This window comes from Salvelinus alpinus, chromosome 1 (assembly GCF_045679555.1).
Source record: "Salvelinus alpinus chromosome 1, SLU_Salpinus.1, whole genome shotgun sequence".
Classification (NCBI taxonomy): domain Eukaryota; kingdom Metazoa; phylum Chordata; class Actinopteri; order Salmoniformes; family Salmonidae; genus Salvelinus; species Salvelinus alpinus.
In genome coordinates, this window is record NC_092086.1 from 47,314,419 (window position 1) to 47,329,269 (window position 14,851).

A 14,851-nucleotide genomic window follows, 5' to 3' on the forward strand; every position below is an offset into this window, starting at 1 on the left:
TGGGTGAACTCCATCAGAGTTAGTCAGTTCCTTTGCTAGGAAATTAGTGGGAATCTTTTTTCTTATTGTTTACAGGGTAATGGAGAGGTCCTCACTAAAGACATCCTGATTTGAACCAATGTATGAATGCATATTGTAAGGAGCAAGTTGATTATTATATGAATATCATTCAGTAATTTACAACCCTTCCATTTAAATTTGACCTTTTCCATTCTCAAACCTCTGCAGCGCAGTCTATGGTTGCGTTTACACAGGCAGCCCAATTCTGATCTTTTGCCACTAACTGGTCTTTTGACTAATCAGATCGGATCTTTTGCCCATAATTGGGCAAAAGACCAGAATTGGAATGCCTGTGTAAAATTGGAATTGGAATGCCTCTAAATATATGTGGCAACCTGAAGCAAGTGAATACTGTTGAAGCCAATTAGACCACAGCCTTTAAGGCATGTCAGCACTGCTTATCAACTCTGTGCTCAGTTTGAGGATGTTCAATGAGATGAGCCCTAGAGTTAGGCTGTTAATGTGTATCACATACATCAACATTTTAAACATGTAGTATTAAAATTTGTAAATCATTTTTAGAAGAATATTTGATTTGTCTGTTTAAAAAAATGATGCAGCGTATGACCGTACTTGTTCTTGTAGGCTTACAACAAGAACAACTGAGAAGCACGTTGTGGGAGTCCTTAGTTGGGGGGATACTACTAGTTTATTTTTGGAGATGTGTCATGTTTTTTTTCTAAAGCATTTCACCTAAGAGAATGTCTGTCACCCTTCTCAGACTATTTATTGTCTATATATTCTCATACTATTATATATTCTCATACTATTATACTATTATAGTATTCTCATACTATATATTGTCTTGCATGAGAATGGTCTTGGGGCAGTAACGTAAGTGGTTAGTAAGAAGGCGGAATAAGCAAGCTTATAGTTGGCCTCAGAGCCTTCAACATTATGCCACCTGTAATAAATCCAAAACTCAAAATAAATGTTGGAAGGACAGGACAAGGGTAAAGACAGATGGCGCTGTTTCTTCTATTAACCAGTGAGGCAGTAACTTTAGGGTCAGATTACCAAAAAAAGAAAGAAAGATAATTCTGTAATGTAAAATTATGGGAACGTATGTGGGATAGGGATTCTCTCATACTGATTTTGTCACCAGAATAACAAACATTGTGCAATCATGGAATTATTGAATCGGCCTATAAAAAGCTAAAACATGTGCTGACATTGTCTGTGAAGTATTAACAGCCTATTTATAGTTGGATAGCCATAATTAGTATAATAATGATTTCATCTACACATTATCTCGCCAATTTTCCCAAAAGTATTCGCAAACTGTATCTACCGTCTATTTCTGGCTTCCCTTAGTTTCCCGCCTCGTTTACGTCAGCAGAAAGTTATTTTCATGAATGGAGGGGGCGGTCACGAGGAATTGGTGACGTGAATACTTGCGGAAGCACAGAGTGGAATGTTGATACATTGTTGTTGTTTTGTAGTTAATTTAGTACGGGGATACATTTCGGTTCGACTACTGGACGCCTTTCAGAATTGCGACAAGTAACTTCCACCCGTATAGGACGGCAACTTCACAAGCTTTACGCTTTGCAGACGGAGAATATCCGCGTTCATAAGGTGAGAGTACGAGCGCTTTTCTGGGAGATGTTTTGACATTCCTCTCTAAAATTGCTGATGCTATCACGGTGACAGATTCGATTTTACGCATGTATCAACAAGTAAGATCAGGCTTAACCAAACATTTAATTTACATGTTATCAACGTACTTGGTCATCGTACTTGGTCAAACAGTTTACAAAGGTTTATGGTTATTTGCAATAATTTTTCTGCAATATGGACACGTGTTGGAGTAGTGTAACGCCTGGAATTAATTTATTTCACTCTTGAAGTTGTTAAAATGTACCAATTTAACAAATCGTGTTTTTCTGCATTGTTTATATTTATTTTTTATTCCATCTATTTACCAATCGTAATATTTTGAAGGGTAATATGTTTTACTTCTGCCTCTTAATAACTTGAATAAGTGTAGTATTTTCAGAGATCTTCGATTAATTACTGTATCTATATCGTTGTCCACATAGCATACGGTAGCCTACTTTATATTTACGACGTAAGGAAACAACACGTGGTCTGGGTTTTAGAAATCTGAGTCAAAGGGCATGGTGTGGGGATAGACCACCAGGAGGATAGTAAAGGGGACAACAGTAATGGAGACAACAGTAATGGAGACGAGTTCTAAAACGTTGCCTCTGCTTCACACATGATAAATTCTACGATTTGCTTGTTTTCCTATATCAAGGCCCTTAAGTGTGTGGGCTACTGTAATTTTCAGCAAGTATGGCAGTTTTTATTCTCCTTAAATGTAGTATATACTGTAGAAGTTAGGTTTATGTTCAGTTTATTATATAGAATCTGCAATATACAGTGCCTTCAGAAAGTATTCACACCCTTGACCACATTTTGTTGTTAAAGCCTGAATTTAAAATGAATTACATTGAGATTTCACAGGCCAACTACACACAATGCCCCATAATGTCAAAGTGGAATTATGTTTGCGCTGCAAAGGTACGCATTAGTATATTTTGGTAGACAGAATAGCAAAGACAGATGGTGCTCTTTGGTAAAAGGGTTACATTTGAATTATGTTTTTTTTATGTTTACAAGTTAAGTAAAAATGAAAAGCTGAAATGTCTTGTTATGGCATGCCTAAATACACTACAAAAGTATGTGGACATCTGCTCGTCGAACATCTCATTCCAAAATCATGGGCATTAATATGAAGTTGGTCCTCCTTTTGCTACTATAACCGTCTCCACTCTTCTGCGAAGGCTTGCTTCCATTCAGCTACAAGAGCATTAGTGAGGTTGGGCGATTAGGCCTGGCTTGCAGTCAGCGTTACAATTCATCCCAAAGGTGTTCAATGGGGTTGAGGTCAGGGCTCTGTGCAAGTGAGTGAAGTTCTTCCACACCAATCTTGACAAACCATTTCTGAATGGCCCTCGCTTTGTGCACGGGGGCATTTTGGGGGGGGGGGGGGTAAATATAGGCAAATATATTGATAAGTCACCTTGTCCTAGAGAGATTTACACAGTTATAACTTCAGAGTGATGGGAAGCATGAGCACCACCATCAATCAGCCTACACCACTGTGCACACACCCGTCGGTATTATGACAACAAGTGTAGCCACTGACTGCTGTCTGAACACAAATGATTTGAGCATTAAATCCAGCAGTGTGAACAAGGCTTTAGAGACTTACCCAGAAAGACACAGCTGTAATCGCTGACAGACAAAGGTGCTTTTACAAATGTATTTAGGGGTGTGCATACTTACAGTACCAGTAAACAGTTGGGACACCCCTACTCATTCAAGTAAAAAAAAAAATGAAAACTATTTTTACTAACTATGAAATGACACACATGGAATCATGTAGTAACCAAAAAAGTGTTAAGCATAAAAATATATTGTAGATTCTTCAAAGTAGCCACCCTTTGCCTTGATGACAGCTTTGCACACTCTTGGCATTCTCTCAACCAGCTTCACCTGGCATGCTTTTTCAACAGTCTTGAAGGAGTTCCCACATGCTGAACACTTGTTGGCTGCTCCACTCTGTGGTACAACTCATCCCAAACGATCTCAATTGTGGAGGCCAGGTCATCTGATGCAGCACTCCATCACTCTCCTTGGTCAAATAGTCACAGCCTGGAGGTGTGTTTTGGGTAATTGTCCTGTTGGAAAACAAGTGATAGTCCCACTAAGCGCAAACCAGATGGGATGGCGTATAGCTGCAGAATGCTGTGGTAGCCATGCTGGTTAAGTGTGCCTTGAATTCTAAATAAATCACTGACATTGTCACCAGCAAAGCACCATCACACCATCTCCTCCATGCTTCATGGTGGGAACCACACACGAGGAGATCATCCGTTCACCTACTGTGTGCCTCACAAAGACACGGCGGTCAGAACCAAAAATCTCAAATTTGGACTCATCAGACCAAGGGACAGATTTCCACTGGTCTAATGTCCATTGCTCGTGTTTCTTGGCCCAAGCAAGTCCCTTCTTCTTTTTGGTGTCCTTTTAGTGGTTTCTTTGCAGCAATTCGACCATGATAGCCTGATTCACACAGTCTCCTCTGAACAGTTGATCTTGCGATGTCTGTCACTTGAACTCTGTGAAGCATTTTTTGGGGGGCTGCAATCTGAGGTGCAGTTAATTGCCGATTTCTGAGGCTGATAACTCAAGTTAATTTATCCTCTACCGCAGAGGTAACTCTGGGTCTTCCATTTACATTTTACATTTAAGTCATTTAGCAGACGCTCTTATCCAGAGCGACTTACAAATTGGTGCATTCACCTTATGATATCCAGTGGAACAACCACTTTACAATAGTGCATCTAACTCTTTTAAGGGGGGGGGGGGGGTTAGAAGGATTACTTTATCCTATCCTAGGTATTCCTTAAAGAGGTGGGGTTTCAGGTGTCTCCGGAAGGTGGTGATCGACTCCGCTGACCTGTCGTCGTGAGGGAGTTTGTTCCACCATTGGGGTGCTAGAGCAGCGAACAGTTTTGACTTGGCTGAGCGGCAACTGTACTTCCTCAGAGGTAGGGAGGCGAGCAGGCCAGAGGTGGATGAACGCAGTGCCCTTCCTTTACTGTGGTGGTCCTCATGAGAACCAGTTTCATCATGGTGCTTGATGGTTTTGCGACTGCACTTGGAGAAACTTTCAAAGTTCTTGAACTTTTCCGTATCATGTTGCCACTAGGGGCTATTGTGCGTAAATGGGTGAGGGGGAAAAAAATCGAATCCATTTTGAATTCAGGCTGTAAGACGACATATTTGGAATAAGTCAAGGGATATGAATACTTTCTGAAGGCACTTTATCTGTCTAGTGTGGTGCTGTGTCCGATTGAATACTACTCTAGACATTCCCAAAGACAAATTGTTAGTGCTCTATCAGTGATTTCAGTCTTTATCCTATACCCTGGTTTGACAGTAGAGAGAGGAGAGAGTGCCATAGTTGGCCCTGGTTCAGCAGAATCTCTTTTGGAAGCCGCAGTGTCACAGGCCAATATGAAATTGAATCTACGGGCCTGCTGTCAAAGCAATAATTTTTAGATGACACGCACACAAAAAAACGCTTGTTGCTATGCTGATTTTTTTTCTTCTCTGCCTCGTCCCATTGCTCAGCTTTATAGAATAAACAAAGAGAAGATATCCTTATCAATTTCATATTTTGGTGCTGATTGCATGTCTCCAGACTGGGATCATATTCTTGGACATTTGACCTTTACTGTCATTGTGATTTATGTGGAAAATATGAGAGTAGTCCTTTCTCATCCAAAACTTTCCACATTGTATGAGGGCCTTGAAATCTCGTCTAAGAGGCTGCCTATGCCCTGAGTCACTGTTGATGAGGTACAGTTGAAGTCGGAAGTTTACATACACTGAGGTTGGAGTCATTACAACTCGGTTTTTAACCACTCCACAAATTTCTTGTTAACAAACTATAGTTTTGGCAAGTCAGTTAGGACATCTACTTTGTGCATGACACAATAAATTTTTCCAACAATTGTTTACAGACAGATTATTCACTTATAATTCACTGTATCACAATTCCAGTGGGTCAGAAGTTCACATACACTAAGTTGACTGTGCTTTTAAACAGCTTGGAAAATTCCAGAAAATGATGCCATGCCTTTAGAAGCTTCTGTTAGGCTAATTGACATCATTTGAGTCAATTAGAGGTGTACCTGTGGATGTATTTCAAGGCCTACCTTCAAACTCAGACCCTCTTTGCTTGACATCATGGGAACATCAAAAGAAATCAGCCACGACCTCAGAAAAAGAATTGAAGACCTCCACAAGTCTGGTTCATCCTTGGGAGCAATTTCCAAATGCCTGAAAGTACCACGTTCATCTGTACAAACAATAGTACGCAAGTATAAACACCATGGGACCACGCAGCCGCCATACCGCTCAGGAAGAAGACACATTCTGTCTCCTAGAGATGAACGTACTTTGGTGCGACAAGTGCAAATCAATCCCAGAACAACAGCAAAGGACCTTGTGAAGATGCTGGAGGAAACGTGTACAAAAGTATCTATATCCACAGTAAAACGAGTCCTTTGACATAACCTGAAAGGCCGCTTAGCAAGGAAGAAGCCACTGCTCCAAAACTGCCATAAAAAAGAGACTATAGTTTGCAACTGCACATGGGGACAAAGATTGTACTTTTTGGAGAAATGTCCTCTGGTCTGAAATAGAACTGTTTGGCCATAATGACCATCGTTATGTTTGGAGGAAAAAGGGGGAGGCTTGCAAGCCGAAGAAAACCATCCCAACCGTGAAGCACAGGGGTGGCAACATCATGTTGTTGGTGTGCTTTGCTGAAGGAGGGACTGGTGCACTTCACAAAATAGATGGCTTCATGAGGGGGGGAAATTACGTGGATTTATTGAAGCAACATCTCAAGACATTAGTCAGGAAGTTAAAGCTTGGTCGCAAATGGGTCTTCCAAATGGACAATGACCCCAAGCATACTTCCAAAGTTGTGGCAAAATGGCTTAAGGACAACAAAGTCAAGGTATTGGAGTGGCCATCACAAAGCCCTGACTTCAATCCCATAGAAAATTTGTGGGCAGAACTGAAAAAGCGTGTGCGAGCAAGGAGGCCTACAAACCTGACTCAGTTACACCAGCTCTGTCAGGAGGAATGGGCCAAAATTCACCCAACTTATTGTGGGAAGCTTGTGGAAGGCTACCTGAGACGTTTGACCTAAGTTAAACAATTTAAAGGCAATGCTACCAAATACTAATTGAGTGTATGTAAACTTCTGACCCACTGGAAATGTGATGAAAGAAATAAAAGCTGAAATAAATAATTCTCTCTACTATTATTCTGACATTTCACATTCTTTAAAATAAAGTGGTGATTCTAACTTACCTAAAACAGGGAATCTTTTACTAGGATTAGATGTCAGGAACTGGGATACACCTTAGCCAAATACATTTAAACTCAGTATGTAAACGTCTGACTTCAACTGTATATGTGGTGGTGACGACCTCCCACACCAAGTGCATCATATCCATGCTCTGTTATGAGGTTAATATGTGGCTTGGTTTCCAATGTGATGTCTGGAGGAGGAAAGAGAGGGCCTATCATCTTCTGCTCTCTCACTTCCCTACCCAATATTTCAGCATGACAATATGGTGTATACATACTCGTAATGGTTAATGATGCTCACAGTTTTCATAGTATTGAGTGTTCAGGGGGTGGAAGAGAACCCGCAGTACTCATTGTGGGTTTTGCAGTGTGTTGTGAAATGACTGTGGTTAGTGAAAAGGTATGACTCAAAAGGAAACCAAAGTCAGATATTTTTGTGTAAAGTTCCTTTGAACTGTGAAACGTTTAACTTCATTTCCTTACTATGTGTTCTGATAATTTATTTCTAGAGACAAAGACCGTGTCATAAGAATTACATAGACATGACAGACAACCAAAATATTTACAGTACTGTATTACATGTACAGTTTAACAGTCCCATTAACAAGTTTACACTGAAGCATGGAGAGATATACATTGGCATCTCTCCACAAGTGCCCCTTAGGTGCCTGTGTGGTACCAACCACCAGGATTTGCACCCAGCCCATTCCTGCTTTTCTGGATGATTTCCTGGATCTCAGACCAATGCTCTCGCCACACTGTGGTCTGGGGTGTGGAGGGATCGTCTCGAGTAAAGTGCCTTGTTTTTGTAATTATGGTATTAGGTGGTATACAGTAAACAAGGAGAAATGTCCTGAACTTTCTCACTTTTACATCTGAGAATTTGGGTACCCAGACTAAATAAGAATATTAACAACTTAATGGAGAGCCGGGATTGAATTAATGACTCCTGAACTCCTTTGTTATTTGAAGTTGGAAACTGTAATAGTATTTTTTTTTCTCATTGGTTTTCATTGTTATTCAATGTGTACTATGGAATGGCTTTAGTTAGGTAATAACTGGACAGGTTTGTCTTTGTTGTGTGCATACTTGACATTCTTTTAAATCCCTATGTCCCCAGTTGGAAAGTCGCTTCGCTCAAATATCTACCTCTCCTCCCTTTTCCGCAAAAAAGTTCCGCCGGTTATGCCAGCCGTTTCCTGTACTTTTCCTTCTGCCCTGCGGAACAACGTGATTTTCCAGGAAACGTCAGTTTGGGAGGGTGTGATTCCCTGCCGCTCGTCCTAGTTCTTACCAGTAAACAGCATGACTCATGGCTCGGCTATGCTCTCCATTTCCTTTACATAACATCCCTCCAAATGTGCTGCGCTGGAGTGCAGAGCAGAGTGCACCACCACAGCATAGTCTGGAGGAAGGCTCTCCTCCCCAGCTCCCTGAGAAAACAGAGGAGACATTCTGAACAGGGGGGAGCTCCATCAAGCTCTCTCTCCTCAGAGGAACATAGCGTATCTGTTTTCCACCAAACCCAAACTCCAAAACTTATAGAAAAGAGAAGGAAAACAAGCTGCCAAGACAAGCCAACACTTCATCTATCACTAGGACCTGAGCACTCAGCTCTTTGATGTGCTCCTTATTTTAGCGAAACGTCGGGCCCCAGAGCAGTACCTGTCATAACCCAAGCACACAGACTTGAATTTGAGCTGATGTCTGAATGACAAAAACTAAATGGAGTCACATTTCACACATGGTCTCTGGACTAATACCATAACAGGCCTGCAGTTTATTGGTTTGTTATTCTAGCCAGGTCACAATCAGTGCTTAAATAGGCAGTTATTCGTCCATTATTAATGGTTACTGCCTGGGCTGATACTGTGGTGCTGATTTAATATGCACCTTAGTAAAACTCATTCTAGAGTATTTTAGCAAAGCTATAGCCCTAGTTCTTGGCTCAAGCTTTGAGTAAGTCATTGAGTTCAATTGGGCAGAGAACAGTGATTATTAGCAGTAGGCTGCATCCGGCGCCTACAGTAATGTTGTCAGTTGGACTTGTGTGCTTTGATACGATGAGTAATTTCCTCATGATCTGGACAACGTGAGCTGATGAAATATGGCGCTGAAATCATCCGACCTTTCCTGTGGCCAGCAAATATTTTATATTTTCCATCTGTTTAGCCACCACCTTATGTGTAAATGCTCCCTCTCTCATCATGAAAACTTAACAGTGTTGTCTAACTAAGTTATTTGGTTAGGGATAGTACTACTCTGTATCCCTGTTAGTCGTCAACACTTGATTAATTCTGGCTGTTAGACTTCGATATGAGACACATCTGAATTTCAGACATTTGGAAGATTTTACAGCGATGTCTTTACATCTGAATAGACTAAGCCCCCCTTCCAGAGATGGATGCATTACACAGGACATATTCTGAATGCATTTATCCTCCCAAATGAAACTTGGGGTCTCTTTCCTTTTGTGTGTGTGTGTGTGCTCAGTCAGGAATGTGGTTGTGTTATCCACACTTCAGCCACATTCTATGGCTTTACTTTGAGGTCTTCTCCGACATGAGTAGAAGCACTCAAAAAGGTGAAAAGGGAAATAGTTTTCTGGAGGACCGTCAAATGTGCACAGTCAATAGCGGTACTGAATTGTTCTAAGGAAGAAGGAAAGCCGCAAAGTGGGACCTTAAGGGCTCGACCTAGTGCCATTTGCAAAAACAGAGAGGAGCACATGCAGAAGGAATTTGAAGGAAACAACGTGGCCTCTGAGCTGTAAAGCTTGAGCACCCCGTGTATGGAGAGGGAGGCCTTTTCCCATCCCATTTCATGATATTCGAGTCGCACGGAATATTACCCAGGGTCTCCCCTTGATGCAACAGTTCAAAAGGCTCTTTCAGCCAACTTGCTGGAACATTGTCTTACATTTTTGGCTGTGCAGTGCTTGATTCAAAGTTGCATACATGTGCCAAAATAAGGCAATGCTGTATGCTTTTCTCTACTCTTTTTCCTATAGTTAAGTTGAAAACCCAAGTGAATTTCAAATGAGGTTCAAAGGGGATGGACAAAACAAGTAATCAGATGAAAACATGTTCGGTGAACCATCACATGTGGTTCTTAAATCCACACAAAACAGAAGAATCTATTGGTTTATTTTCCAAGTTGGGATTGTGTGAGTGTACACTCCACATTCATGTATCCCTTCATTACAGAAACATGCGGCCAGGCATAGGCTGTACCTCCGGTGTGGTTTTACAAAAGGCAAAACAGATGGATGACTAAGAACGTATTAGTGATCTGTTCTGCTTCAGTGCCAAAGCCAGTGAACCTTCCATTATCATCAGACCAATCACTTGGCATTCTGCCCCTTTCCACTTAGACTTTCGATGCAAGAACAGTATTTATATTGTAGATACAGTGCAACCACTTCAGCTCTTCAACACAAGGTCAACCCAGCAACAGCTGTCAGAAACTGCTGTGATCAGCTATCTATATTTATTTCCAGGGGCATGAGATGAACTTCCCTAAAGGAATAGTCATTAAAACCTCACCCTTTGGGTTGTTGTATCTTGTTCGAGAAAGTGCAGCTCAAAGCGCCGGATGGAATATTTGGCCTCTTAATGAGGTATCGCTTATCACATGTTCACCTAAATTGTTTAGCTGGCATAATTTTGTGTCAGCAGCACAGTGAGCTAAATATATCCAACAGCGTTAAATAAGGGCATGTAGCAGCTCAGGAAAGCCAAGTGTAATACGAGCCGGACAAGCAGACACAAGTCCTAAATGAAATAGTGCATTGTCTCACTACAAATATACACCCATGACTGTAAGGGAAACTATTCCTGTCACACGGTCTTCAGGAATTTCCCACATATCTACAGGACTGTAAAGTTCAGTATGACCATAAATGTTAGCTTGTGTTTGTTGGGTAATTTTACTGTTGGCATATGTTCTGTGTTGTAAAGAGGACACTCATACGGGTCAATGTAGGCCATGTTAGGTTGAATAGTACTGTATCTAAATGGAAGAGACTATGCATTAGGTCTGAGGGAAATGAAAAATAGGAGCCAATGTTCAGAGTTTATGAGACTGTTATTGTACACACTCCCTAAACTATTGGTGATCCTCACTTAGTTCTTCAAACTGACCTGCCCTTGTAATCTCTACCATGTGTATGACAGGGTTATGAATGAGACTTGTTTACCCTTTGGATGACCATGTGACTATACTCTCACACCCATTTGCAGGGCGTTTCCATGGCAGCCGTAGCCTAGGGAGCAAGTCAGGGTGCTGAAATGGAGCCTTGGGAGAATGTGGGATTTTATTCACAGTCAGGCACACAGCAGTCTCTCTCTCTTTTTGGCCATGGCGGCAGTCTCAACGGCATGCGTTTCACTGTAGTGTTCAGATAGGCCTTTTTCTAAAAACAACTTTGACCAAAATAGCCCATGCCCAGTTTCTAAGCAGAGGGCTAAGACAAAGCTGCGTGGTGATAGCTGACCTGTTTCTATTGTTGCGGTCTTGCTACGGTCTAGTGAACTACATTGTGAGGGCCCTCCCTACAGCAGCAAGTAAACAGGTTTGCCCAACAGTCTGTGTATTCATTATCATCTTTCAGTGTGATGCTGACCTCTGCTGGCAGTCTCTGTTACTAGAGAATCTATTGAGCTGGTTACATATGAGGTAACTAACTCAGGAATGTTGTTGTGGGATCTCTTCAATAGATTTCTTGGGAAAGGGGAGTGGCTTCTTAGGATGGCTGTATCTGAACTTGGCTACACTCATAACCGACACTTTAATTTCACAACGAAAACACTATATTATGTATGCAAATAAATTGGAATACATTTTTTTTTATTCCAATCACAATTTTCCCTTCTTTGTTTTGCAGTGTGACGTCTGTGGGATTCTGGCCAGTTTATGCATGCAGGGTATGACGACTCAGTTTAAAGCAAACAAGACTTTAAAGGTAATTTTGTATTCGTAAACTGTATATTTTAATGTGAATGATGAGTTCAGGAAAGGTCCAGACTCTCATCAATGGCTGTCTCTGTTGCAGGTTAAGAAGGAGGTGGGTGAGAATGCTCCGGCCCTCAGTGATGACGAGCTGGTGGCCATGTCGGTGCGCGAGCTCAACACACACCTGCGCGGGCTGACCAAGGAGGACGTGGTGCGGCTGAAGCAGCGGCGGAGGACCCTGAAGAACCGCGGCTACGCCGCCAGCTGCCGCATCAAGCGGGTCACCCAGAAGGAGGAGCTGGAGAGGCAGAAGCAGGAGCTGCAGCACGAGGTAAACAAGTTGGCCCAGGAGAACGCCAGCATGAGGCTGAAGCTGGACGCCCTACGCGCCAAGTATGAGGCCCTGCAGTGCTTCGCCCGGACTGTCACCTGCGGGCCTCTCTCACCAGGCAAGGTGGCCACCACCAGTGTTATCACCATCATCAAGTCTACTAACAACCACAACTCCAGCCCAACCTCCTTCTCAGCCCCCTCCTAGTGCTGACAGGACTGGGCTCTCATCTCCCCGTCCCGCCTGGTCCTTACTGGTTCCGACCCGATCCAGCCTGAAACCAATGGCACCCGACCCATGCTGAGAGGAAGCTCAGTAATTCGACTGAGGGGGTGGGGTGGCCACTAGCTCTGTGTGATGAAAACAACATGATGCTGCATTCATTCTCTACTTTCTTTCTCTCACATACTGTACATAATCTACATTGTCTGTGCACTGTGCTACAACCTCCCCAGCACCGGCAGGGCATTGGGCCTCTCTGACTGATGGCAGAGATTAGCTCATACTACAGTGTGAGTGGATACTTGATATTATACCCCGTGATGGCAGCACTGGTCTGAGACAGCTCTGATGCCTGTGGTATCTTGCATTTACAGAGTATAAAGTAATATATTATTGTAATAATTACCGTATTAATACATTATGAATATTTAAAATAACCAAAAAAAACGGTGATCTAAGCCTAAAAGCCTTCATTCTTCTGTATACGAGAGCATATACTAATGTCTCAATGAAAATTGAGGTTTTGAAGCTTTTGCCTTAAACTGATCTAGGAATGATCTCTCAGTAATATTCAATTTTTTGTCACTCTCATACAGTATGTTCAATATTTTAAGCTTTTATATTCCAATTTCAAGGGCAGCTTGAAAACCGTTAAAAAACAATATATATTTGATAACTGACCAAGCATGTTTAGCTGGATGAACCAGGCCCTTTTGACAGTGGAAAACTTTTATCTGGTTTAGACTGTAGATTACACTTGCAGGTATATAGCATTATAGCATAGCCTACATAAAATAATACAAATATACTCATGGGTTATCCTCCTTACAGCTGTGAGGAACTAAATCTACGGTACAAGTAAAATACAAATTAGGCTACGTCAGACAAATTTACAGATCATTGAACGGCACTTACTATGAAACTGTTAGATCACAGTGTAAAAGTACCAAAATCACTTGCTTTGCAAATGTTAAAAATCATATAGCTGCAAATTTACATCTAAAATCATAGGACACCTGAAGCATCTTTTTGGGAAATACCGCAGTCCATTCTGGTATTACTTTAGCAATGGGAGATTGTATGATGCTGATCATAGTTTGTGGTCTATCCCAGAATTGCTAAAGTTGCAGCCAGTGTATAACTATTGCCAAGGGTGGCATGTTTATTTTATGTTATTAAGACAAGCACTTACCTATGATCTTTTGCCTCTGAGCTTTCCTCTCCATGCTATGCCATATTTCATGGTAGGTAATCCATATTGGATGTAGTGATAATGGGAGCTGCCTTGACAAATGAAATGCAATTCAATGGATTCCTGTATATTACAGACTTAAGCTAGAGCATTTTAGTTTCAATGCAAGAGAAGGACAATTGAAGCTCTCAACTGCCTCCTGTCACTTTGCATTGAGAACTCCGTCCTCTTAGAAATCATTCCTACTGTTGGGTCGTCTGAAAGTGGTGCTGCCGGTGTTGGTAACTCTGAAACAGTAGACATTGAACATAAATGCTTTTGACACAGACTCTTGGGTAAGAGGAATCCCGGCATAAAACTCAAGAAAAAAACCTCTAGGAATGGTGTCATGACCAAATCCAATGGCACATTAGCTTCAAATGTTACCCATAAACAAGCACAGGTTGAGTATGCTTTTTGAAGGTTATAAGTTTCAGTTCTAGATGATTATCTAGAATCTATAGTTCTTGCATTTCAGCACTTGTCCAAGTTAGTCACGAGTGAAGTCTAGAGTTGGCTATTGTCAAGGTTTTCTCTTACCCCAGTGGACATGACTTTTCCTCTTCCCCTGTTTCTTAGCTGTAAAGAGCACTAAAGGGGACTTTGCTGCTGCATGGCTCTCTGCTATTTCAGGCAGGGCCATTGCTGTGCTCTTATCATTCTCATGTTGTTTTTTCATTTGGTATATTTGTTATTACACCTTAATTCCCATGTTTTTATATGTGTGTATTTTTCTATAATTTTTGCTTTATTATAGGGATATTAAATACCTGGGAGTGGTGTGATCTTGTAATCGTCCTCTGACGTAAAATTATTCTTATTTACTGGCCTATCTCAGCAGGATAGTTCAATTATTATCTATAGCATCAATTAAATCATAAGGAATCTATTCTGCTGACTTTATAGTTGTATTTGTGTCTTTTTAAGGTCAGTTCATAATTATTACCTGCAAGCTACCCTCGGCTAGTCTGCAAATTAGGCTGTCTGTGTTTACAGTCACGACTGTTTTAGAGTAGGTGGATTGGGTATATTTTGATAGGAAAGACTTACTTTGGTAGCTAATTGCCATATGCCCACATGCTATTATAAGGAAGTTACATTTGTATCACATTGCTAAACTCCAAGACTTTTGAAGTTTGAGTTGATGATGC

At 41.4% G+C, this 14,851-nt stretch overlaps 1 protein-coding gene across 1 annotated transcript; it reads left to right on the forward strand.

The window, feature by feature from the left end:
* The first annotated feature begins 1,506 nt into the window (after positions 1-1,506).
* LOC139578268 (transcription factor MafK-like) lies at positions 1,507-14,481 on the forward strand. The gene is made up of 3 exons (XM_071405663.1): positions 1,507-1,638; positions 11,849-11,926; positions 12,017-14,481. The coding sequence occupies exons 2-3, from the start codon at positions 11,882-11,884 to the stop codon at positions 12,452-12,454; spliced, it is 483 nt and encodes a 160-aa protein (XP_071261764.1). The 5' UTR covers positions 1,507-1,638; positions 11,849-11,881; the 3' UTR covers positions 12,455-14,481.
* Positions 14,482-14,851: the final 370 nt, after the last annotated feature.

Bases quoted from the DNA above. Each gene is read 5' to 3' on its own strand.
- LOC139578268 (XM_071405663.1), top strand. From the start codon at position 11,882: ATGCAGGGTATGACGACTCAGTTTAAAGCAAACAAGACTTTAAAG. The intron at 11,927-12,016 runs GTAATTTTGTAT...TCTCTGTTGCAG, and splicing joins AAGCAAACAAGACTTTAAAG to GTTAAGAAGGAGGTGGGTGA.